This window comes from Trachemys scripta, chromosome 1, assembly GCF_013100865.1.
Source record: "Trachemys scripta elegans isolate TJP31775 chromosome 1, CAS_Tse_1.0, whole genome shotgun sequence".
Classification (NCBI taxonomy): Eukaryota; Metazoa; Chordata; order Testudines; family Emydidae; genus Trachemys; species Trachemys scripta.
This window is the reverse complement of record NC_048298.1, coordinates 252944114-252970787: the sequence shown is the minus strand read 5'-3', so window position 1 is coordinate 252970787 and position 26674 is coordinate 252944114. Positions and strand designations below refer to the sequence as shown.

At 40.4% G+C, this 26674-nt stretch overlaps 1 protein-coding gene across 2 annotated transcripts in view; it reads left to right on the top strand.

Moving 5' to 3' along the window:
- The window catches only part of GPC6 (glypican 6), a 1097931-nt gene that overhangs the window by 1013192 nt on the left and 58065 nt on the right, over positions 1–26674 (top strand). The window contains exons 6-7 of one of the 2 annotated variants that reach the window (XM_034758269.1): positions 5715–5858; positions 10254–10283. In XM_034758269.1, the coding sequence (XP_034614160.1) occupies positions 5715–5858; positions 10254–10283 (174 nt within the window). The remainder of the gene's footprint in view (positions 1–5714; positions 5859–10253; positions 10284–26674) is intronic. The other variant, XM_034758270.1, reaches the window with a different exon arrangement.

Genomic DNA, 26674 nt, shown 5'->3' with positions numbered 1-26674 from the left:
AACTCAGCTCCCTTCTCACTTGCAATAATACAGACTTTTAGCCTTTCACTGGAAAATATTTGAATTGCTATAATGGTTGGTAAATCATGGGACTATTCCATTTGCACTGTAAAGCTTTCATTTCTTGTGGGGAAGTCTGGTCACACCCTTCCTAAAATCCTGAGCTGTGGAAGCCATTTATAACAGTGAAATTAACCTTACTGTACTTTTATACCTGATAGGGAAATCCTCTTGCTTGAGGGAGTTTTATTGATTACGGCTCCCTCACCTTTCTAGATTTAATCCATGCCTTTAGATCATGCCTCTCCAATAAGTTAGACCTCCTGTAAGTAACCCATAAAATGTTCACCATAATAAGAGTTTGGGGCCTTGGATTGTTTTGGTTCAGTGGTATGATCTCCTCTTGAAATTCTTCAGTTCCCACCTACCCTGAACATTAATGATATGCCTCATGCCTGTGGCATTAATGTCAATGACTCCAGAGAAGAGGAAAATCATTCTTCAAAATCAATTGTTGTGAACCAGGGGACTGAAATGCATTGCATATCATTTACAAATTTCCCTTCAAGAATACAACAGCATTCACAACTGGATCTTCTTTTTAGCATATACGCAACATGCTTCAGGTGGCATGTAACCAGCAAATTTGGTCCACTGGTTGGATCTTTAGCTTCCCCGCGTCATGGCAGGTACAGATGGGTAGTGCGACGGGAACGCTGGTCCATGTCCCCACCCCACCCCCACACACAACTGTATTATAACAGTCATCTTTTGCTTATAAAAATAAGTGTGTTGCATAATATACCAATGTATGCCACCTTCTGATCCATTGATATACATGAATACCATGTATTAGTAGACTTTGAATCAGTTTTCTGTAGTGTAAATTTTTCCATTTATAACTACTGCCCTCCCTGGATATAACTTAGGTGAAAATTAAATATAGATATAATTTGGCTGCATAAAAGAGAATTTCAGAGCTGATCTAGGAAGACATTTACATTTGTCAGTTATTCTCAAACTCTAGGAGGAAAACTTATCAAATACCACTTTCTGCTGGAAAATATTAGATAAATGAATGGATATTGACACTAGAGATTTAACACACTCCTTGGGCAGCATACTATTTTTCCAGTATTACATTTTTTCCAGACAATTCTGGACTATACATTAGACTGACCCCTCTCTCAAGATGGATTGATTAGGGCTCTCAGTCAGCATACCACTAGCCTCTAAATGTAGCATTGTCTCTTGTGAAAATTATACTGTAATATACATATAATGTCATGCATACGCACATAGAGGCTTCACTTTACCCACCACTGAAATGCAGTCACTGCTACTGGGAAATCTGGCTGTTGTTTAACAAGTCCAGTTTATCTACTGGTGTAAACTGGTGCAGCTGTCTTCAAATCAACAGAGCTATCCCAGTTTACCAACTGAGAATTTGACCCTTTGAGTTTGGCATGGTGTACCTGGGGCAATCTCTCTGAAAGGCATCTTGATAACTCCTTCCTATATACCTGACACAGCCTCATAGTTATTTTACTCCAAATTCCATCCCTCTCCTAATTCAAATATTTTCTGAAAGCCTGCCTGTTTCATAAGGTTTTCCCATTAGAATATAATCTCACCAATTTGTGTTTGTTTGTTGAGCAAGGCACTGTTCTGTATTGTGCCTACTGTGATTTTATATTGGAATTTCTTTGGGACAAGGATCATATTTTTGGCACAGTTCACCTATTATACAGTGCTATATAAATAAATAAAAAGATATGCTCCTGTGTGAATAATGGTGGCCATCAATGCCAAAGCAGCAGTAACAAAAACATATTACGTCTCAGTTTTTAATATTCATTGTTTATCCTTCCTTTCTTTTTGAGTGTTAGATCGGATATTGAAGTACCCATCCAGTTTCCTACGCCTGCATATTATACGAGAGATATTCAGTACCATTCTTGGTGCCCTCCTTCTGCACAGTCTTCTGTTCATTTTTTCACTTTATCCTCTCATCTGTTAGATGCTGTAGGGATTCGGTCTTAGCTAATATTTTGGATGTTTTTTCTCTAAATTCTCTAATGGCCCATTGACATTAGTGGGAATTGGATTGTTCCCTAAATCAATGGGACTACTCATGTGCTTAAAGTTAGGCATGTCTGAGTACTTCTCTGAATCAGGTCTGAGTGTCTTACATTTCATTCCTCCTGTTTCCTGCACAACTTCTTTGATTTCTTTACTTGTATTCTTTACGACTGTTATGCTAATTATCTGTTTGTTAATTAACTAATCCATATATTTATTCCTTCAGTATATGTCAGCAAGTTAGTATTTGTTCTAATTCTCTCTTTTGCAGCTAAAATCTGGGATTGATACTTCAGGGTTCTCTGACAGTATTTTCATTTTGTATCCCCTATTTCCCCAGGAACTCTGTCGGTGAAATGTAGGATTTGAATGTCTTCATCATATGTTACTGCTATTGGGAATGTTGGTAGTTTATTTTTATTGTATGTTTTGTAAATTTTGTTGTTGTCCTTTTCTGGCAAAGAATGATATGCTGGCAATTTTGATTAAGGATGGATCATTTGGGTATAAACCAAACCCGAATCACCCTTTGTGCTAGGGCTTTGTTGAGAGAGTGGGACAGGCTTGGCACTGTATGCAGAGTTAAAATGTAATAGCTGACTGGTGATGTCATTGCACACCATCTCTGTGTTTGAAGAAAGTGAGAATTAAATTGGCAGATGGCAGCAATAGTTCTAGGCTGTCTGGCAAGGACAAATACATAACACTATCGCAGGCAGCTTGGACATTTCTTCTAGCTTGATCCACCATTACCAACACAGGAGAAAAAATGGGTTCCCCGGTATTATCAAAACTACACTTCCTCTTCTCCAAACTTCTCTCTCTCTCTCTCTCTCTCTCCATACACACACACACACACACACACACACACACGGTTTTTTTAAAAAGAAAGCAGACGGTTACCTTCCAGACCTCAGATGCCTAAACTGATTCATTCAAATCCCAAAGTTGAAATACTAACCTTCAAGCCATCAATTCACACCATAAAACCAGCAGGCTGGATGTTGTCCAGAAATCTATAAGGTGTATTCTTTCACATACCTAATAGTTTTTTGTTCAGGAAATGTTCATGTGCCCCTTCTTAGTCTACATTTTGAAATCCCAAGACTCATCTTTTCACTTCCTGTCCTGTCCCTTACCACCTGCATACAGGTTAGAAAATGTCCCTTTTGTGTAGTTAACAAACTGCGGATTGCATCTTCATTGTATTACTGTGAGATAACTTTCAAAGGAGAAGATGATTTCTCCTCTCCAAATCTGTAAAGTACTATAGAGTTCTGCTGTTGTCTGGTTGCATGCAAATTTGATGACAAAAACATACACAATGCAAGAAAAAACTTTTATATTTCAACAAATGCATCAAAATCTGTACCAATTCTCCAATATGTGATAGAAAAAAATGAAATGGAAATAGAAAGAAAAAATATCATAGTAGATTACTTGAAGAGAAATGGGATTACTAGCAGTTCACGAGAACAGTATGCAAATTTAGGCAAATTGTTTGTGTTTGGTATTAGAGCTGGTTGAAAAACATCCACAGGGAATTCTGATATTTCAAAATTTGTTTTCATCCTTAATTGAGACAAAAAGATGAAATATCAAACGTTTTCACTGAACAAAAAATTAAAAAAAAAAACTATTCAGAAAAGTCTAAACAAAAATTTTCAACATTTTTGATCAATACAAACCATTTTGACATGAAATATAAAAACGCAATGCCAATTCATATTGAAACGCTTTGTTTCTACATGTCAATCTAAAACAAAAAATTGTTTGGAAAGGTCAATTTGATTGTAAATGACATTAGAATGAAATGTTAAGTTAAAATATCAATTCAAAATGAAACTTTTTTTAAAAATATCATGAGAAAAATCATAAAATATTGGTGAAATTAACTTTTGCCATGGAAATATCAGTTTCAATGCAGCCATATTATCCAGTGGAAAAAACGTCGGAAAATTTTTGTCCAGCTCAATTTGGCATTATGAATATGTGGGGCCCTACCTATCAAAGTTGTCTTTATAACTGTACCCTGTATGCCAGAAACATCCTTACTTATTTTAACCCTATTGTATAGCACTGGGTACACTCAGAGTACTATGGTAAGAGTACTAAGTAAGACTCCAATTCAGCAAAACACTTAAACAAGTATCTGTATTTAACTTTAAGTGTATGAATAATTCCATCCTGGTTCAGCAAAGCACCTTGCTTAAGTGTTTCCCTGAATAAGGACAGGATTGCTCATGTGCTAAAAGTTAGGTATATGTTTAAGCACTTTGCTGAATGGAGGCTTAATAAGTTAAGAATGACGACTGTCTGCTCTTCTGTGGATAATTCTGGCCTTCAGTTTCAAAGCAGCAGTAGAAAAACTTATAGCGAAACTCCACATGACTCATTTTTTTAAAAAGTTAAACGTCTGTTTGTGTTAGAGTTGCCAACTTTGTAATTTTTAAAAACCAGACACTCCAGCAGGAGTGCTGGAACTTCCCCAACAAGGCCATACCTCGTCCCCTGAGGCCCCTGCCCTTCTCCACTTTTTCCCACTGAGGCCCTGCCCCCCGTTCGTTCCTCTTCCCCCATCCTTCCAGAGCTTGCTATTCTTCACCTCTCCTCCTGGGTCGAGAAGGACTCACCTACAGAGCCGGGGCTGGGAGCTGCAGCTGCCCAACGCTGGTAGGAGGTGGCCCCTGCTGAGTAAGGGCTGGCACTGGTGGTGACCCGGTGCCTCCTCACCTATCCTGCCCACAGTAACCGGACTTTGGGTCTTCACTATGAAGTCCCCTTTATGACTGGACTTTCTGATAGAAAACCGGGCACCTGGCCACCCTAGTTTGTGTGAAGGCTGGTGAAGTTAAAATCCAGCTTTCGTTATCTATAGATATTAATAGATATTCAATAGCATCTCTAGTGCTCTCCTTCAATATGTGCAGTAAAAACAGCACTGCTTATATTCTACTGATTTTTTTCCAATTTTTTTTTTATTCAGACTTTATAATTAATTCAAACTGGTGCCTCTGAAAACTGCCAGACTGACATCCCTGAGACATATCTTTATCCAGCGAACAAGAACAATGGTAGAACATACTCCTCATGATTGCCCAGTCAGTGTACCTCAGCTCTGACATGCAGAGACCATCTTTTAGGGGGATAAGAGGCTAGTTAAGTTATAAGGCCATTGAGCCCTTGACCTCTCTTCTGAGACTGCCAACAAGATTACCAATTAGTGCCAATTGTGGTTGGGGGGAGGGGTGGGTTTGTGGATACCTAACAGGTCTTAACTTAATTTGAAACCAACTGCAGCTGCATCCAATCACAAAAGATTTTTTTTTCTTGTTTCTCTTTCTGGAGGGATAACAACCCAAACATCATTCAGATGTTAGCCCATTTCAATGACTACCAAAATGGGCTAAACTCAAAATGTGACCTAGATGAAAAAGGCCCTATACATTACTGCAAATCCCTTGAATAGATTTTAGTAATGATGTCCGTCGAAGTTTTGAGTTAGGGCTGGTAGTTAATTCATTATTACCAGGATATCGATGCTAAGTTACAAACCTATGAATGGGATATTGCACTTGTAAAGTATCACTCTTCCTTTAAAGGTTTGATGTAACCTAAAATGCTTCTTTCAGGTCTTTCAAGGATGTGGCCAGCCTAAACCAGCACCTGCTTTAAGATCTTCCCGCTCTGTTCCTGAGAACTTCAATACCCGCTTTAGGCCATACAATCCTGAGGAGAGACCAACAACAGCTGCTGGTACAAGTTTGGATAGACTGGTAAGTAATAACATTTGCTATCTTCTCTCATTAGGCTAGCAGAAATGGAGGGGGAATTTTGCTTTGAGAATATTCTTTCACAGGAGATGTTTAATATTTTCATAATTACTGTATGTAATTATCATGTATGCTGTGCAACTTTGTAGTAAACAAATGACTTTTTACACTGAAAACAGTAAGGAAATTACATGTCTTTGGAGACCAGTATGACTCAGATTTGATATATTGGAGAGATTGGAAGGTGATAAACTCTTTCCTTCTGGTCATGAATTAGATAGATGATTCAAGGAAAATACTTATTAATATATTTCCTTTGGAAAAAATTGTCTACATCAGATCTCCATTTAAGTATTAAATTAAGGATTCAGCAGCCAGTTCTTCAATATATGCACTTATAATGTGCATTTCTCATTCATCAGGTCCAGTGCTTCATTTAATGTGGCTGTTTGTAAAGTTACCGTCGGCTTTTTTTTACAACACACTCTTTAAAAATAGGCTTTTGATAAGCTAGCATGTAAGTGATCACTAATCTTGCCTTATTTATTCAGTAATTTTAAAAACAATCATCTTAATATAAAGTTATTTTAGTTATTTCAAGTCAGTGGATTCATATCTCAGACAACAATATTCCTGCTATTTGTACACCTATAAAGTGGATTTAAGGATGTGTAATTATTAATGTTGTTAATATTATTTTGCAGTTATGGTGTAAAGTTAATGGATAAAAGCATTAAGGACATAAAGCACCTAAACCAAAACTGTTTGCATTATGTAAACACAGCCTATTGTACTTCTTTCTGAATATTAGAAAGCATGCCTATGCATGACTTCTTCCATACTTTTTACTTAATATCATAAAATTAGAATCGTAAGCTTAAATTGGTTTGAGCTGTTTCCTGATACACAAGTGAGTTTCAATATTTAAGGAGAAATTTTATATGCTTCTAATTCAAAACAAGATCCAGGTCGCTATTTTATACAATCATTTCGGATCAGCATTCAGGTCACACTTGCCATCAGTATCTGGCCCAAGCCGTGGAAGCTAATGATCCAACCAGTGGACCAAATTCGGTTGATGAATCCTGGTCACATGCCACTTGAGGCATGTTGTGCATATGCTAAGAAGAAGACTAGCTCCTCTTATAATTAAATTAGCACTCAAGGCTGCCAAGTCTTTCCCATAGTCTATATTATAATATATCTTACCCCTTAATTTTAATTAAGTTAAAAGAATATATATGATATTTCAAATCAGGACATGGGCTTGTATTATAGTTGTACTAACTTTAAGCAACAGCTGGGGCACACAGTAATTCTGGCAACAGTGTAGCTTGTTTCCCCCTAAAACAAAAAGGTAAAATCTATGTTTGTCTCCATGATAGATTCAGATGATTGGTTTACAAACATGAAGGAAGCATATTACAGTGTAACACTTTAAACTAAGATTTAGCCATAGGGTAAAATTCTGGCCCCAATTAGAGTGAATGGCAAAACTCTAATTGGCTTCACTGGGGCAGGATTTCTCCCTTAAGGGTATGTCTACACTGGAGCAGGAAGGTATAATTCCCAGCTTGAGCAGACATACTCACATTAGCTCTCATCAAGCTAGGATGCAAAAAGTGGAGTGGCCCAAGGGGCTAACCACTGTGACTATACACCATGGGTCTCTGACAGGTGCTCAGAACAACTATCCCTCTTGCTGCTACAGCCACACTCTGTTTTTAGCATGGTAACATAAAAAGTGTTAGTGTGGGTATGTCTGCTTGAGCTGGAAATTACACCTTCCAGCTCCAGTGCTGTCATTACTCAAAGTCTGTATTCGTAGGCTCCAGTTCTTCACCCTGCTCCATGCAAGTGCAAGGCTCCTTCTGCATGGATGCACATACAGCACTGGGGCTACAGCCAACTGAAAGCTCATTGAAGCCAGGGGGAGTTTGGAGTGCTCAAGGAATTAAGTTACAGGATATAAAGGAGCCAGTGGGAGGAGAGGGGTTAAAAAGGAAAGTTGGTAGTAATAGTTCATCTTGAACTACTTCTATATACCAGGAGCAGCTAAAGCAGGGGTGGGCAAACTTTTTGGCCCAAGGGCCACATCTGGGTGCGGAGATTGCATGCAGGGCCATGCAGGAGCTGGGGCAGGTGGTTGTGGTGCGGCAGCGGGCTCAGGGCAGGAGATTGGGGTGCAGGAACGGTGTGGGGTGTGGCAGGGGGCTCAGGGCAGGAGGTTGGGGTGCAGGAGGAGTGCAGGGTGTGGCAGGGGGCTCAGGGCAGGGGTGTGGTGTGCAGGAGGGGGCTCAGGGCAAGGGGTTGTGGTGCAGGAAGGGTGCGGGGTGCAGCAGGGGGCTCAGGGCAGGGGGTTGGGGTGCACGAAGGGTTCAGCATGTGGGCTCCAGCCCAGCGCCGCTTACCTGGAGTGGCTCCAGGGTGGCAGCGGTGCGCAGCGGGGCTAAGGCAGGCTCCTGGCCAATGGGAGCTGCAGGGGGCGGTGCCTTCAGGTGAGGGCAGCACGCGGAGCATTCTGCCTCCCTGGGGTCAGGGGGCCAGCCGCTTCCGGGAACAGCACGGGGCTAGCAATCCTGCGGGCCGGATCCAAAGTCCTGACAGGCCGGATCCATCCCACGGGCTGTAGTTTGCCCACCCCTGAGCTAAAGCATTGTTACCTCTTAAAAAGAGATCAGGCATTCCTCATACATATAGTGAGAATACTGCTGGAACCACTAATGTCTTTTACAGGGCAAAACCATTTAAACTATGATACACAATAAATAAAATAGCAATGGAGCAGATTCATCTGTAGTTGGCCATCGATGGCTGTAACTAAGGCAAACTTTCAATGTAGACAGTGCTTTATACCCTGTGTAACCTCATTGACTTTCAATGGGGAATTTGGTCCCATTTGACTTGACCAGATTAGATTTCCCCAAGTTTTTGAAAGGAGAGCAAGTTTATCATTGATATTCTCACTTAACAAAGTGTTACAGCTAAATATCTACCTAGTCTGGTGACATTTAAATTGAAAAGTGTTATTGTCCTTGTAGCTATTAATATCTGTATCAAATACAGATCTAAACAGTCCCCTTAGTGTTATCTCTTTTTGTGCCCAGTCCAGCATCCACTGAAGTGAGAGATGGCCACTGACTTCAGCTGGAGTTGGAACAGGATTCTCAATGGATTGGGGCATAAGGTTTTGTTTCAGAACTATGATCCTTTATCCATGCTTTGAAAAGTCTCAAACCAAGTAGTGAAAGTTTCCCAGAAATATTTAAATGCTATAATTTTTTGAAAATAGTATTACAAAAAGGCTGATGTTCTGAACAAAATTCTCATAATGTGTATGATTTGATGTTTTCCAGTCTGTGTGTCACTCACTTTTGATTACTCAATTAATGTAAATATATAACAAAGTAACTCACTATTTTCATAGGCAGTATACCATAAATCTAGCCTCCTTTGAATTTTTTTTTGCAAGCAATGCCAAAAAAGTTACAAACAATTAATAATACCTCCCTGTCTTTCATGGTAGCTTTTTCTTGTGTTTCATGTGACTATTCAATACTAGATTAATGCTTTTGAAAGAACTCTGTCTTTGAGATTTCATTCTTAAAATACTGTACTGTCAAATCATTGACCATTAAACCATCATAGCAAAGACAAAAGATGGAGCTTCCTAGACTCTAAAAAGTGAAGTGACAAACAAAACTGGTATCATCAGAAGAATCAGTCTTTGACAGCATATTCTCAGAAGAAAACAAATTATTCAAATTATTTCAGTCATATACTACAATGTAATATAGTTTAAGTCAGACTTGAGCACCCACCATTTGGGGACAGATTTTTAAGACATCTCAGCTCCCCTTCAGAAACCTAAATGAAGTGACCAGATTTTCCAGAGTACTTAGCACCCAGCAGCTCCCATTATGTTGCCTAAAAATGCAGTTCTACAAATCTGGCCCGTTATCATTAACTTAACCTGTTTTGATACATCCAATCATTTCATTAAAGCAGAGGCAGTTATTACTTAATGGCAGAACATAGACATTTGGGGAAGAGCGTTATATGTTATCAAATTCATAATAGCTGCATCCTAATGGCATTTGATAAATAATAAATCGAAGTAAGACCTGCAAATGTGAAAATGAAATATCAAAAAGTAAAGTTGGCATGTATTTAGCTTAAAACTGATCAAAATACACTTATGATGTCAGACTTAACATGTGTACTCAGCTTTCACTGCTGGGTCTTCTTGGTTTCTTCTGAAATGTATTATCTAAGAATTCTCATTTACAAGAGACTGCTTATAATGACACTTTATCTTCTCTGTGGTTAGCTGCTTGGTATAACCTGCTATGTTATTTCTTTTCTGTTCCCTGAATCTGTTTTCCTCTTGCTTCCCAGAGGACTATCTGGAGGACAATGCAACATGGTGTAAGCTTTGGTATTCTTATTCTTCACTTTCATACCCATTTGTCTTGTAAAATATTGCCAAACTACTACTTCTAGTTTCATCTCTACCATTTTTCTTTTTTTATCTGTAGACTAAAACCAAGCCGTGTCTTTCATAATTTTAAATAGGCTAATTGAATTCTGAGTCGTGCTTAGAGTTTATAGTTCTTTTCCACACCATTCATCTGTTCTGAAGGTGGTTTCTGATCTCAGTGAAGGAGTGTTATCTATCAATGACAGCAAACAGGACAAGATGTCAGGACTCCTGGCGTTCTAGTCCTGGATAGACCATAGTCTTCCTATGTGCCCTTAAACAAGCCACTTAGCCTCTCTATTTGATTTGCCCATCTGTACAATGGGTTTAATAATTTTTACTATTTCACAGAGGTGATCAATGTTTGTGAAGTGCTTTGAGACCCTGGGATAAAAAGCAAAGGCTGTTCTCAGCAGAGGGCCTTAAGTCATCAAATTCAAGCTGGAACTCCAGCTGAGACTGAGTCTTACTACCTAAAGGGAGAAATGACAGATTTCTTTCTTTCAGAAAGACTTCTCTTAAGAACCTCCACATTGCAATGAGGCCCTGGCTGTAGGATGTAAGAAATACACTCCACATATTTGATTCTTCTTGAGTAAACTGCTTTACATGCAGGGAAGCGGTGGGGGCTTACACCTCTTCCACGAGAGAGTGGGTGTATTTTTATGTACGTAAATCTATGCATCTAAGAAGACATCTGCAGCTTCAGATGACATTTTGAGCTGGAGGGTGATTAGACTAGCAAGATTCTGCTGTATATGCTGCTTTATTAAAGTCAAACTTCCTTAGAATCATAGAATATCAGGGTTGGAAGGGACCTTAGGAGATCATCTAGTCCAACCCCTCATCAAAGCAGGACCAATCCCCAACTAAATCCCCAAATGGCCCCCTCAAGGATTGAACTCACAACCCTGGGTTTAGCAGGCCAATGCTCAAACCACTGAGCTATCCCTCCCTCATATACTGTACATAATGACATACCCATTCTATGGGGACAGGCATCTGAGAAATTGACCGCAAAGTTATGGGTGTGATTTACATTCAGATACAGTATTGTAGCTGCATAAACAAGTGCATGACCATGCGCCCAGACTAAAAAAGAGAGGGTCTTTCATGCTATTTGCCATTAGAATAGGAGTGCATTGTCTCTTGCTTGTAGGAGAGCCTTCCTTTAGTCTGCTGCCTGCTTTCATTCACACAGCAAACAAAAACTATTTCAGTGAGCAAAAATCTTTCTGTACAGTGCTACATTCAGGTTTATTATTTTCAGGTTCTGCTACTTAAATTAATTTATTCTTATAATACTAAAGAACCAAGAGCAGCCTAAACACCATAAAAAAAAAAGAGAAATCTGTTTTCAACTACTTCCTTCCCAACATTTCCAGAATTACATGAAACAGAAAATATAATTCAAGTAACTAATCTGTGTTGCTTTTTAGCCAAAAAGAGCGAAAATTAAAAGGACCATTTACTTTGAACATGTTGATTTGAGCCTCTTAGCGAATCCTCTGGTGCACTTGTGAAACACATAGACCACAGTTTCAGTTTTGTTTGACTCCACTTAGTCCAAAGTCTGGGAATCTTAAATATATGCAGATTTACAGCACAGTACGCGTGAGATAGGATGTGTACTCTGAACATTTTATTTCCTAAGAGACCCTAGAAGATAATCCAGCAGAAATAAATCTTAAAGGGTTTAAAAATAAAATCTAGTATCTCAAACAGTGCAGGACAGATATAATTTTTCCAGAACCTTTTGCATATGTAGCTCGCGGGAATGGATAAGAGCACCAAGCACATAAAAGACTTGGTAACTCAGGAGGTACTAATCACAATTCTAAGCCAGAAGGTTCTGGGCTCCAATACTTGTAATAGTAGCCAGATGACCTCCACATGCAATATCCTCTCACCACTAAAGTGCTATGCTGTTGGAGGTGCTGTTTCTGTGTGCATGATGTTAAGCAGCAGATGTGCACTTTGTGGATATAATCAAAGCTAAGATTTATTTCTCCTCCATAACCAGATTCCATTTACCACCCTGGAGTCTGTTTTGTTATTAGCTGGCTGTGTAAGGTGTATATCATGAAAACAAATATTTGGAAATATGTGATGGGGTCATTTGGTGTTAAAGCTAAGATTTGTTTGTTTCTCCTAAAATAGATGCTTCTTCAGTGGGTTTTTTTTTAAGTTTCCCTGTCACAGCAGTATCATAATAGGCTTAAGTCTACTATCATTTTCCCCTCATATTTAATACCAATTTCAGGTGGCAAAGGCAGGTGAATGGTAGCAGCTGACAAAATCCTCCCAGGAGACCTGGCAGCATTCCTTTTTAAGAAAAAAAATGGTAATAATATTCCATAGCCCCACTGAAGGATTCTGCATGATGCTAAATTTGATGCATTGCATTTCTAAAGCATGAGAGACAGTTACTAAGAAACTGCTTTATTACAGCCTATGCCCCTGTCTGTAGGTGAAACAGGTCTGTCTACTGCTCAGATCCTGTTTAGCATGAACAATACAAAACTGTCCTTCAACCATAATAACAAAGCAAGTTCTCCACCTTAATTAGTTCTCAAAGGTCTGGTCTATACTACCCGCCTGAATCGGCGGGTAGAAATCGACCTCTCGGGGATCGATTTATCGCGTCCGGTCGGGACGCGACAATCGATCCCCGAATCGGCGCTCTAACTCCACCAGCGGAGGTGGTAGTAAGCGCCGCCGACAAAAAGCCGCAGAAGTCGATTTTGCCGCCGTCCTCACAACGGGGTAAGTCGGCTGCAATACGTCGAATTCAGCTACGCTATTCACGTAGCTGAATTTGCGTATCTTAAATCGACTCCCCGCTGTAGTGTAGATGTACCCTAAGAGAAATGAGTAAGGCTGGGTTTGCTTGCAGAGTGTACTGTGGCTGAACAATTATGTGCTGACAAACTCCCTCAGTGAAAGCAGCTCTTGTTGGAACCTCTTCTAAATATGAGCTTGCTAGGGGTGGTTGAATTTCCTTTATCGGTTGGGTGTAAAGACCCACTGAGAGGCATCATCTCATTTTCAGAAATATCTTAGGGATATAAACAATAAAATATAAACAAGCTACAAAGAAGACAAGAAATATGAAACCTTGCAAGTTGCCAGCTGTGTTCACTCTTGGTTAGTAGACTTCGCCACACACAGCGTGTGTGATAATAGAACACTACTCAGACTTCAATTTCTTTCCATTTAGGTATGATATGGTTGATGAGCTTGGTTGTGGATATTACAGAAATTCATATAAGTCTATATTTTGCTTCCAGCTGCACTGTGTCAACCCAAAGTAACTCCATTTCAGACTTTGGAGTTACTCTGCACTTACCTAGTGTAACTAAAGCAAACTTTAGCTTTTTATGCTTCTTTATGTATGGGCAATTTCTAATGGCACTTGTCACCATAGTATCCAAATGCCTAAAATGATAGTTTGTCTCCAACAAAATCATGTTACTCCTGGGAATGAAGGAACCATTAGTCTAATTCAGTAGTCCTAGAAACCTAGATTAAATTCCTATTCCTTGTCCCTTCTGTTTCAGCTTCTACTAAGTAAAGGGTAGGGTTTTTCCCCCCCACCCCCAACATACAGCCTTTGAATGAATAAGCTAAACAGGAATAACATCAATATTGCTCTTTCAGCACAGGGAAGGGTCACATTTCATTCCATGTGTGTGTATTAATCTTTGCATGCAGGAGGAAAGGTGAATTATTAATGTTCACGTTAATGCTATAGAAAGCTTGTGGCTACACCAAACACCCTGTGGACCTTAGCGCTTTTACACTTTGTTAAGGAAATGAATATGGTTTAAAAGCTGATAGTATTGAGGGTGTCCCCATTATACAGTTTTTAAACCATGCCACTTTACATGCTCATAAGTAATATAAAACATAGTTGTGACTGTCATGGTACACGAGCTGCCTGAAAACAGTTGTGCTAAAATGGTTCCTGGTTGGTTACTATCAGGATGACAAACTGAAAGTGATATTACCAAGGCCTTTTCTTCATAGTCAAAAATGGGACCAGTGATTTACCATCTTGTCCCAGTTTCAGGATTAACTGTATTTTTGACTCCTCCTGGTCCTCATTAAGGGTATCCACTTAAGGTTTCAGACTCCCTGCAATCACTTCCCTTGGGTGGAGAACCGCATCTCTCTCTCCCTCCAGACTCTGCACTCCACTGTGATTTCCCCAGAAGGTCTGACTGTGGTCCAGCACGTGTGTTATCCTCTCTCCAGTGGCTACGACAGTATACACCAGTTACCAATAAGCCTTCACATAGCAAAATACATTTATTCTTAGGTTAAAAACATTACAGAAAAAACATACCAAAACCAATCACCGTTTCCTATATGGATGCCAAAAACTTACCAGTGGTCACCCATCAGTCTTAGGGGATCCTGGTAAGTCCAACCCTTCCGTAAGTGTCAGGGTCCCCCATGGGACAGAAAGTCCTATCTGTTCCCTGAATCAAAAGAAGGCCCCATCTCCTTTTAAATTCAGCCTCTTTATACCAAAAGCCTTTCTCTGTTGGTCTCAGAAAACCCAGTTTGAACCAGTAGATGCAAGTCTCCTCAGGTGTGGTACCTCTCTCGAGATGCTGACAATCTGATTCACTTTCCACTTTTTTTTGGTTCCTGGAGGAGCTGTGGTAACCTTTCCCCACCCCCAGGGTTGCATGCAATTCCTGGCCTAAAGTGATACATAAATCATTCATAAACTTAATACAATATGGTCCCCAAAGATATTAAATGCAGTTGCAATATCTGTCACTCTCTTGTTGAAACAGACCAGAAAATTACATACTGGTTAATTACAAGGGCCCATTTTTGCCAGTGTTGATGCATCCTGCGTGAAATCAAGTACAAGTTAGCTGAGTACAGGCTTGATTGCAAACAGTGAAATTAAAATTTTGGTGACCTCTGACCTTATTGCAAACAGAGATGCTACACTTGCAAAAACAAAATATGACTTAAACTACGCTTTTGCGATTAATTCTCTTAAGCCATTTTCAGCTGTTTCACTTTTACTAGACGATGGCAAACAGATGTATTGAGTAGTTCATAATAGAAATGTGCTGCACTGGACTCCGCTTATAACAGACATAGTTATAACAGGAAGTCAGTTACAGCAGACAAAAACTGATTTCCCAAGCCAAACATAGTACGTTTAATACATTTTTATTTGGTTGTAATGGACAGAAATTGGTACTTTATGGACTTTTATAGGTATTACTAGTGCCTAGAGGGGAGGTAAAATACAGGAACTAAAAAGATTTACCTTCACACAAATACTGTCCCCTTTGTGAACTTTCCTTTGTCAAACAAATACTGGGGAAGATAAATGTTTTACGTGTTTAAAGATAACCTGTATTTCCTTCCTGACTCCTCCTCCTCTTCCCCAACCATATCAATGGAAGCCAACAAAATGGACCATGTCCCTGTCACATTCAACAGCAAAAAATGAAAATTAAAAAGTTCTTTAAAAATTAACGTTCCTTTTTTACAACAGGAATTCAAAATAAATGTATAAAACCAAATTCATACTTAGGTTAGCCTTTGACTTCAGTGGAATTTGATGGTGAGTTAGCACAGTCATTTTTACTTGCTTCCATTTGTGGTATCATCCCAGATGTGGTGTTATCTCTTGTGATGGATGTATCAGAAAAATAAATGATACATACAGAGCCTGGACATGTTGCCACTGAAAGCAATGGGAGTTTTGCCATTTGATGTAAATGGGAGCAGGACTGAGTCTTTGATGTATAATGAGCTTTTAACAAACTCTGGAATCCATCAGATTCATTTTAAAGCACTGGGAATTTTGCTTTTCCCATAACATTCTTGGACACTCCTAAGTGCAGTCAGTAAACCTCCAGTATAAACACTGTAAAGGAAACCAGATGAAAATGAACTAGCTGAGGTGAAAGCTTTACATTTATGAAGAAGAGTCAGAACAAAAAAATCTCCAGTATACATAATTGTATTACTTCAGTGCGTGCTGCCATCATTTAACTAACAGGCCTCCACCTGAAGACTGATTTCTTCTTGAACCTGTAGCGGGGCGCTCACCCCGCTCCGGCCCTGAAGGGGTTAAAACAGCCTTGGGAAAGGGCTGCCCCAGGGAGCCAATAGGGTAAGCTGATTGGGAAGGCAACCATAGCTGGGGCCATGCCCCAATCAGGCCACACCTGGCCCTGTTATAAGGGCTCAGGAGAGAGCTGTATCACTCTCTTTCCAGCCTTGGAGGGAGAAGGACCAGGCTGCCTGAGAGCTCAGAGTATGGGGAATGGAGCAGGGCTGGGGGAAGACAGGAGGAGCTGGGGAGCTCCAGCCTGGTAAACCCCCAGGCTGTGGGACTCGCTAAAAGGGTCAAAACAGGTACTGGGGTTGCAGAGACAGTAGCCCAGAGATAGGCAGAGGCAGCTGGTCCAACCTTCTTGCCAATGATGAGTGGCCCTGACAGACTGCAGACTGCCCCAGTGAATGGGGGCTAGATGGTGACTGGCAGTAGCCACTGAGGCAAGGTGGGTGAGGGGGCTTGGAGGTTCCCCTGGAAGGGGAGACCCAGAGCATGGGGGTACTGCTGGGAGTCTGGTAAAGGTAAAGGGACTGGGGTCTGGAAGGGACACAGGGGCTTGAGGCAGGTGAGACACCGGACAGTAGGAGGCGCTCTGTATGCTGGAGAACTAATTTCCAAGACAACCAGCAGGAGGCGGTGAGTCTTCACGCTTTGCTACAGAACCAAAAGATTAATAACTTTAAATGGATACTCTTAGTGTGCTAGAGTCTGAGCAGCAAATGTAATTCCAGGTGCTGGTGTGATGAATATTTTTAAATAACAAGACATGGAGAGTCAGATTTCTTTGTTGCCATTAGAAGAAGTAGCTCATACAGAAAAAAAAGTGTTTCAGATAAAATAAATGAACCTGGAAGACATTTTCCCCTCTCAGTGACCTCAATATGAAGTTTGCAGGAAAGAAAATAAAATAAGTTTATAATCACAATAATAATATGCAAGTAAACAGCCTCTCACTTCCTTTTTGCAGATATTACAGTGGTGGATGTGACAAACTGAATAGATTGTTTAAATGTCAACTGTACATATTATTATTGTGTATTATTTGTATTGCTGCAGCATCTAGGGATCCCAGACACAAATCAGGGCCCCATTGCTCTAGGCTGTGTACAAAAACAGAACAAAAATATGGCCCCTGACCTGAAGAGCTTAATAAGCTACCCATTTTGGGTGTTCCTTTCCATCAAGCCAGCAGATATAGTACTCCCTACCAACATTCGTACTATCCAGGCAGTTTTATAATCCTTCCATTGCTCTCCATTAATGGCATGTGTAAGGACAATTTAAATGATTACTTACGTAACCTGATTGCATTTGATCAGGATTTTGAAAGTCTGAGCTACTGATTCCTGTCTGGTTTGGGAGGAGAAGAAGATAAGGAAATTGATGAAGGGCTGACTATGTCATTTACACACAGACTTGCTTGGGGAGTGATGCAAAGCTGAGCTGCCATAAGGGGAGCAATGGGAGGTATTCTGTTTCAGGGATGTAGAATTCTTCCTGGAGCTCTTGAGTGTGCAAACTCTGGGTCCAGTTTTATACCTCATTGTGGGGTGCACATTACTGGTGTGAAAGGAGGAGAGTGGAGCCATGGCCCTCTCTGCTCTTCCCCAGTGCCCTTGAGGCAATGTACTTCTCAGGTGAAGTAAAAAGGGGGTGATCCTTTTGATCAGCTCTTCCTTGCCCTAAAACAAGGAGCATAAGGGTTGGAAAGGTTGCTTCCTCCGACACCACTCAGTGCTCACCTATGCAAAGGCCTTTGTTACTAGATGAAGACTGATGAAGTAACCTATTCTCCTTGTTGCCCCAGTTCTGCCACCCTTACTCATCGTGAGTAATATCTTACTGGGCAAATAGTCCCCTAAACAATGTGAGTGAGGCTAGCAGATCTGGCCCTTTAAACATCTTTTCTTCCATTTGCAGCCTCCTTTAAGTTAGATCAGCTCTTAGTCTTCCTTCCTTAACTCAGCACCAGGAGAAGGGTCCGCACTGTGTGCTGTTCAGTCTAATCCTTGTATGGTCATTTCCCAGTATTACTGGTGATCAATAACAGTTAAAATGTATAAGCTTTTCTTCAGCTCTTATTGCACTTCTGAATTCAATTTTACCTGATTTTTAGATTTTATTCCACTCGTGGTCAGTTAGCTGGACTGTTTTCTAAGGTAGAAAGTGAGGCTCATGGTATAGCCAGGAGTAATGACTTACTTCCTACAAAGAGACAAAGGCCTGGACTTCAGATGTTTTACTCATTTCTGAGTTTTAGTAGGTTAGATTGTCTTTAGACAAGGGAAATTTATACCAGTGTCACTAGATCAAGGAACCCCAATGAAGGCACATTGCACAGGTGAGAGTTACCATGGTAACTTACTAGGGTAAGTTAATCAACCTTTGCCTCTTATCAGAAACCAGCTGGAGCAGAAAATCCCAACAATGGAACTTTAAACAGTTCCTAAAAGACAGATTCAAGTTCAACTGGCAGTAAATACTGAAAGGGTGAAAGAGACAGGTGGGTGAAGTTAATATCTTTTATTGGACTTCTGTTGATGAGAGAGACAAGCTTTTGAGCTACACGGCGCTCTTCTTCAGGTCTGAGAAAGGTATTAAGAGTGTCACAGCTAAATACAAGGTTTGAACAGATTGTTTAGCATAAGCAGTTAGCACATATTCTAAAGGACCATTCAAGGTGAAGTGGCCTGCAGCCCCATTCTGTGTGCCAGCTGTTTATTCTAAATTATCTGTTCATTCTTGTATTTAGCTGGGAAGGTCTTATGCCATGTCTATACTTACAAGCTTAAAATGGCACATCTGTACCCATATAGCTGTGCCGTTGTAAGATCACTCGTGTAGCTGGGTTGTGCTGATGGGGGAGAGCTCCCCCGTCAACATAATAAAACCAGCTCAGTGAGCGGCAGTAGCTTTGTCAACAGGAGAGTGTCTCCTGCCAACATAGCACTGTGCACATCAGCGCTTATGCCGGCAAAACTTATGTTGTTGCGGGGTGCGGGGGTGTTTTTTCACACCCCTGAGCAACAAAAGATTTGTTGACATATGTGCTAATGTAAACATGGCCTTACTATCTTTCCCAGACCTGAAGAAGAGCTCTGTGTGTCTCTCCAACAGAAGTGGGTCCAATAAAAGATATTACCTCACCCACCTTGTCTCTCTATTATCCTGGGGCCAACATGTCTACAACAACACTGCATACTGAAAGGGTGTGTCAATCATAAATCAGAGCCTAATATATTGGAATAAATTAACTGGGGAGGAAGGTGGGTAGATAAGGCAGAGAGGAAAGATTTTTTTTTTATTACCATCATTTAAATGTCTTTCTGATTTAGACAATGTTAGTTAAAATGACATTCTGATATTCCCTATTGTACTCTCTGCTCCTTATATGACTTCCATATCATGTTTGCTGCGGCAAAGCAATTTTTCTGCTCCATTCAGTCATATAGGGTCAACCTAGTCTGAGAAAATCAAATTGTCTTATCTTCCTTTCATACATCATCATTTAGAGTCACCAACCATTCCCGCTCAGGGACCTGCACTCGTTTTCTGTTACAATAGCTGTTTGTTATTGGTTGACAATTTGTGAAGGAGAAAGGACACAACATGATTGTCAATCAGTGAATCTGACACTGACAACGAACTCATTTCATGGACTGCAAGTCACATCAAGCAATGTATACGGAGCCAAACTCTGGCTTTTCCACTGAAGGAACCCTGGAGTGTGAAGCAGAGCAGTAGTGCTCACTTGAGGTGGTCTGAGCTGTTCTGCCTGCACAGGGTAGATGCAGGCCAGCAGTTCAAGGTGTCCAGGAGGTAGTGGCTCTTACTGCTACATCTGGAATGAGCAACATGCTTACAAGCAGGTTTGTCAGGAGACAGGACACGCTCCCTGTTTTGCAGACCACACCCCAGTTGGCACAGTGAAGCACAATAGGCCATGCCAGCCAGCCTGCCCCTTTCCCCTCCCAACATTCAGTGGAGTGCTAGCAACGACATTCTGCCTTTCTCCTGTATCGATACACAGGGGAAGGGGAGAGGTTCCCCTGGGTACTCTTCTCCCACCCACCACGCTCACACAGAATTAACCAGCATATAGTCCACAGTGTGTGGGATGTATAAAATTGTTTAAATAAAATTAACCCCGGTCTTCACCAGGGGAAAAAAATGCTGAATAGCTCCTTAAATGAGCCACTTACATTCAAGGACAGAGAACTATAATAAGCTAATTAGCATGTCCACAGTGAGCTTTTTCCAGTGTTGCTGTAGCCGTGTTGGTCCCAGGATATTACAAAGACCAGGTGGGTGAGGCAATATCTTTTATTGGATCAACATCTATTGGTGAGAGGGACAAGCTTTTGTGTTTGTACAAAGTTATTCTTCAGGTCTGGGGAAATTATTCAGAGTGTTACATGGAACAGGTGGAACAGATTGTTAAGAATAAGGAATTAACACATGATGCAAGAGACCATTCAAGGTGAAGTGGCCCATTAACGCCTCTGTAGTCATAGGCTAAAGGATGGTTAGTGGGTTTCTGTGACATTACCCAGGGTACAATCTGGACTGTTGAACAACAGAGTCCCCTCAATTCGCCAACCAGGAGAACCTTTTACTCTGCTTTGCTTTGTGAGCAACCACTCCTGGTCTGCTCACACACAGCCTCCAGCTATACTGTATGAGTGCTTTGCCCTGCCACTCTTAAATTGCACTGCAGAGCAACGCTAGCAAACTCCCAGTCCCAGACTTGCCCCCAGAAATGTGTGTCTTGTACTGCCCAGCGCCCTCCTTCTGGACAATACAAGCCCATAGAAAGTCCGTCATTTTTATTAATAGAAAATGATATGAACAAATCCTGTTATCCCAAATGGAGTTCTCCAAACACTTCACTCCAAAGATACTGGTTTAGATAAAACAATAAAGCAAGTGTATTTACTGCAGAAAGATAGCTTTTCAGTGATTATAAGTAATGAGGCATAAAAGTCGTAATTGGTTACAAGAAAATAAAAGTAAAGTATCTAATACCTAAGTTAACAAGCTAAGTGAATTCTAAGCAAAAGTCTCTCACCACATGCTTCATCGGTTTTACTGACTGAATCACTTTCCGACAGGATCACTCCCACAGTTCAAAGCTGTCTCTTTTATTCGGGTATTGTGGCTGTGGATAGAGAGAGAGGGAGGAATAATTTGTCACCTTTTCTTATAGTTATCTATCTCCTTTGAAAATCACCTCCAGCTGAGGTTCAGGAGACAAAGTCTATGTGGATGGGAACCTCAAGCTGTTCTTTTGTAAAGTTGTAGATTTCTTACTCATCCCTTCTTTCCTGCCAAAGAATGGCTACCTAACCAGGTGATAGTCCATTTGATTTTGTTGACACTTGGCTGAGACGTCAGTTTGCCTTTTGTCTCTGAGGACCTGGTGTGTGGATACTTTTCTAAACCTGGAACATGACTCAGTAATGTCATATGGTAGAATCTTATAACTGTCCATACAATGTTGCCACACATATGTTACCAGGACAATAATGATAATCAAATTAAGAGTTTTCAAATGATACCTCACAAGGCATATTTTGTACAGAATTTACCAGTCATGTAAAAGGGGTGAACATAGGGCCACAGGTTGTCACAATTATAGATTGTTATAATGAGCTAAAAACCCAATGTCTCTAATCAATCGATGATTTAGAGTTTCTAACAATTATTAATTTAAACTCCCAGGCTCATCTTTTGAATGTGTTGTGCAGGTTTCCTTTGAAGATGAAGACTGAGAGGGCAGCTATGCAATGATCACTTTGTGAAAAGTGCTCACCCTAGGTGTTTTGGTCTTTTTTTTTTATCGTTTTTCTATGAGAGTTCATTCAGGAACTTGACTTGTGAAGATACTAAGCAGTCATCCCTGTTCAGTGAGGAGCACTCAACTGCATACTTGTGGAAGTTAAGCATTTGTGTGCTAGGTCTTTTAAAGTTCTTTAACTTGGTGGTGGGGAGGAGCAGACAGTTAACATGGCTAAAGCTGCCTTGGAAGGAAGTGTAAGTAACACACTGAATTGACTTTCTAGTACAGGATCCAGAATGCTGGAGGCCATGTATGGGATAGCTTGAGAGAAATCAAAGCATGTTAGAGGACAGGAAACCAAAACATCTGGGGAAATAAAAGGAGGATGAGCAAACAAGTTAGGAAAAAATAAAAACTGACAGAATCCAAAACTTTAATTAAACACAAACATTCTTGAGGTTTGAAAAAGGTTAATCTTGCTGTTATTTTTCATATTAGCACCTTTAGGGCCTCAAGTATGATCAAGACCCCATTGTGCTAAACACTCTACAAACACATAGTAATAGACAGCTCTGTGATGGGGTTTTCACACCACACAAGACAAGTCAGGTTAAATGAGGTTAATTAACCTCATAGGCTGCACCTGGGGGAGAGCCAGGCATTGACAGACTGATTGAAGATGGAACCTAGCTGAGAAGGAACAAGTGGGGGTGGTATAAAGCCAGGAAGCTGGAAGCAGAAAAGGTCTGAAGGGGAAGTAGGCTGCAGTCAGTCTGTGGGAGAAAGGAGGTGTGTTTGCGGTGATGGAGTTAAGTAGTCTACAGTTATTTCCTGGAAGGAAGGAGTTTGGGCTAGTAAACCCAGAGAGCGGGGAGCCAGAAGATGTAGGAAGGAATCCAGGGAAAGAGCAAAAAGGTCCGGGAGAAAGCAGACCATTCTTGCTAGACATAGGGTCCCTGGAATAGAGCGTGGGTGTAGGTTCCCCTACCAACTACTGGGGAAGGGGCACAGACTGGTCAGTGGAACAGACTGCCTGGGACAGTTATGGACTTTATTACCTCAGAAGGGGAGGACTATAGTGACCTGGCCAGAGGGCCAAGCCACAGAGAAAGAGCACCCTGAGTTGAGGAGAGAGAAAGGGGGGCAGCAGGGCACAGGAACAAGGGGGCATTTTACCTGGAATTCACTAATCTGCAGAGCAGCCAGGAGGTGGTGCCCTAGTAGTGAGTGGAATCCTTGACAAGCACCTGCCACAAAAACCTTACAAATAAGTCAGGATATAAACCTGAGTTCCCAGTCCAGGGCTTCAACACAAGGTCACTGTTCCTTTCTAAGGCAGGCAAAGTGTCAGGAATGGGATATGAATCTATATCTCTTGTGTGTTTCTCTATTTCCTGGTTTTGGTCAGAAGCAGAGATACTTAAAAAACACAACACAACCAACCCTGTGTGTGAGGCTGTCATCATGGAAATTTTTGAAAGGCAAGGAAGTAAAGGAAATCTCGTGAGATTGCCAGTCCTATTTGCAGACACCAGAAGTTCGGATCAACATCTGGTTTGGAGATGGTTATCCAAACTGAACCTCCACATCTTTAGAAATTTATATTTCACCAAAAAAACCCCACAAAATACAGAGCTGGATTTCCCATCTGATTGTCCAAACTGAAACCAATTTACTTGGTAAACGTTTTTTTAAATTCTTCTGTGTATCTGTTTGAATAACTCCCACTCTCGTGCATTCTGAGACTGATCCTGCACCCATTGAAGTCAATGGTAAAGCTTCTGTTTAATGGTGCAATACCAGTGCCTCTCTCTTTTGACCCAACTTCTTCTGCTTGATACTGCATGAAGTTGTAACCATTTGCTTCTGCCTCCATGGGCTGTTGCTATGAATATGGCTGCCAAGTCATAAATTCGGTATCACAAAGAGTTGCACTGAAGAATAAAGTAGATAAGAAAAGAGTCTATACAAGAGAAAACTGTTGTTTAAATAGAAATACCTTGATCAGCAAATGAAGCAAGGAGAAAAGAAAAATAAATCGGTTTATGTAAAAGGAGGACATAGTTTAAAGTCATTCCCAGCATGAAAGTCTCCCCTTTGCACAACTGAAGCATAAATGAAGTTGGATCAATGACAGACATTGGCTGGACTGTGCTAAAAAGAATCCTGTGGAAACTGCTAGCTCATCACCACCAATGAGTGTACCTGCTGGCTGCATTCAGAGAGAGGAACTGAAAAAGCATGTAGAACTGGAAGCAAGCTGAGGTAGAAATTAAATAGTCCAAAATGGCTGTTAGAGAAGAAGAAATGTAATGGCCAAGACAGTCTGGTTCAACTGGTTGTCTGAATTAAAATGATTATTTATGCAGCCTCAGGAAAACAGAACCCTCATTCCTTCCATACGTTTTTTAAAGTTGTGCTTCAATAATGAAAAATGCAAATAAGCCTCTCTAATGAATTATAGCAATTATCTCTGCTGGGGCAAAGCAGCCTGGATCCTATCATATTCCTCCAAGGAAAAAGCACTGGTGTGTTGTTATGCACCAAGTATCTTGAGAAATTCAACATTTTCTCATTATTATTTCTCTGATGCGTGGGACTGCTCAGCTGCTAGCCCGTGGCACTTTTGGATACTACACTCCTTGTACACCCTACCTTCACTGTGGGACTTGCACAGGGAGGCATATATATATGAGCAAATAGTTTAATGGATAGAATTAGATTATTTCCTGCACTATTGCAAGATAGTAATTTATCTGAGGTTACACATTGACTCTAGTTGTTAAAAAAAATATCAAACTAGTTTCCTCCTTTTGGAGTACATTTGATTTGTGGGAAAGGCAGCCAATGATTGTGGAAAACAATGAATTTAAAGGCAAAACATTCTTTGACACCTGTCTTGAAATGTAAGCAAAAGCCAAAGAGAAGTCCTAGTTCTTTTTCTGTTGTGTGTTTATCTATATTTTCTGGGAAATATTGTACAGATACTTTAAGTAACATGAGTTTCCTGCCAAGGCAAAGTGAGAGGCATTGAGATTAAAACCATCTGTGCTCATTACACCAGAGACAGGAAAGGCTCAATGCGCTTTATACAACATCCCCTCTCCCTCACAAAATTAACTGAGAATTAAGGTTGCTGAAGTGCCTTTTCACTCAACGCAAGTAATATAAATTAAGGAGATTTCTGGTTAAAGCGTACTGGAGCTGGGCAAAAATGCAAATTATATTACATGGAAAGTTAATCAATATTTTGGTGCATAAAAGCATCTAGGGTGTGGGTCTACCAAGGGCTATAGCTGAAAACCTCAGACAGGAGGACAGTCAGTGAACCAAGAAGGTGAACAGAAATAGCTAGAAGATTGGGGAATCCAGTCAGATTTTTTTTCCTGATCTAAATTAAGTTATGATGCATAAGTAGACTGATCTCATGAATAAGCCTTCCTTGTTGAAGTGCAACATTTAAAAAATTGCTTCTATTTAAGATGTTCTGTTAAAAATAACCATGAGTGTGACATTTGTTGCAACTGCAGTTCCTTATCTAGAGGGACCCGAAAACTCTTTGGCTTCTTGGAAATTTTTCAGAAAGTGATCATTTTTTAAATATTCCCTCGCTAAAAGTTAATTAATATTTTACCTGTATTAAGTGAAAATCTCAATGCATCATTAAGTATGGAATTACTGATGCCATAATATAGCACTTCATATATTATATACTTAATTTATGTTGGAGTCTTATTTATATATGTATATTTTTAAGTTACATCAAGAGCACTTAAGGCATCTGGATGGGTGTGTGCGTAAATCTAAATAAATAAACCCATTATAGGATGAACTTTTCAAACTTGGGTGCCTGAAGTTTGGCACCTAAATAAGTAATCAGAGGTATTTTAAACCTCCCATATTGCACTACTATACATCAGTAGACCAGAGGACGTCATCTCAAAACCTCTACAATTAATTGTTTAAAATGGTCACAGTCTACTTTCTTTTTTGTTTGTTTTTTGTTTTGTTTTAGAAACTCTTTTCATCATAGTTGTTTGCAGTGTTGATTGGTTCCAGGATATTAGAGATACAACAAGGTGGGTGAGATAATATATTTTATTGAACCAACTTCTGTTGGTGAAAGAGACAATTGGAAGCTCGAAAGCTTGTCGCTTTCACCAAAAGAAGTTGATCCAATCAAAGATATTACCTCACCCATCTTGTCTGTGCATCATACACAGTCATTGCCATAATTCTCACTGAAGGCCAAAGCTGTGTATCGTTTTATTGTCAGTATTCAGCTACACCATTCTGCGCTTACGGATTCTAAGCTCTAATCCCAGGATTCAGTCAGTCATAAAAACTGTAGCAAGAGCTTTTGTCTCAACACACCGGGATGAGCTTGATTACTGAAGGCAAGAAAGGTTTCATCCCCACAGGGGCCTTGATTCTGAATGGACACTGTATTACCGCACACA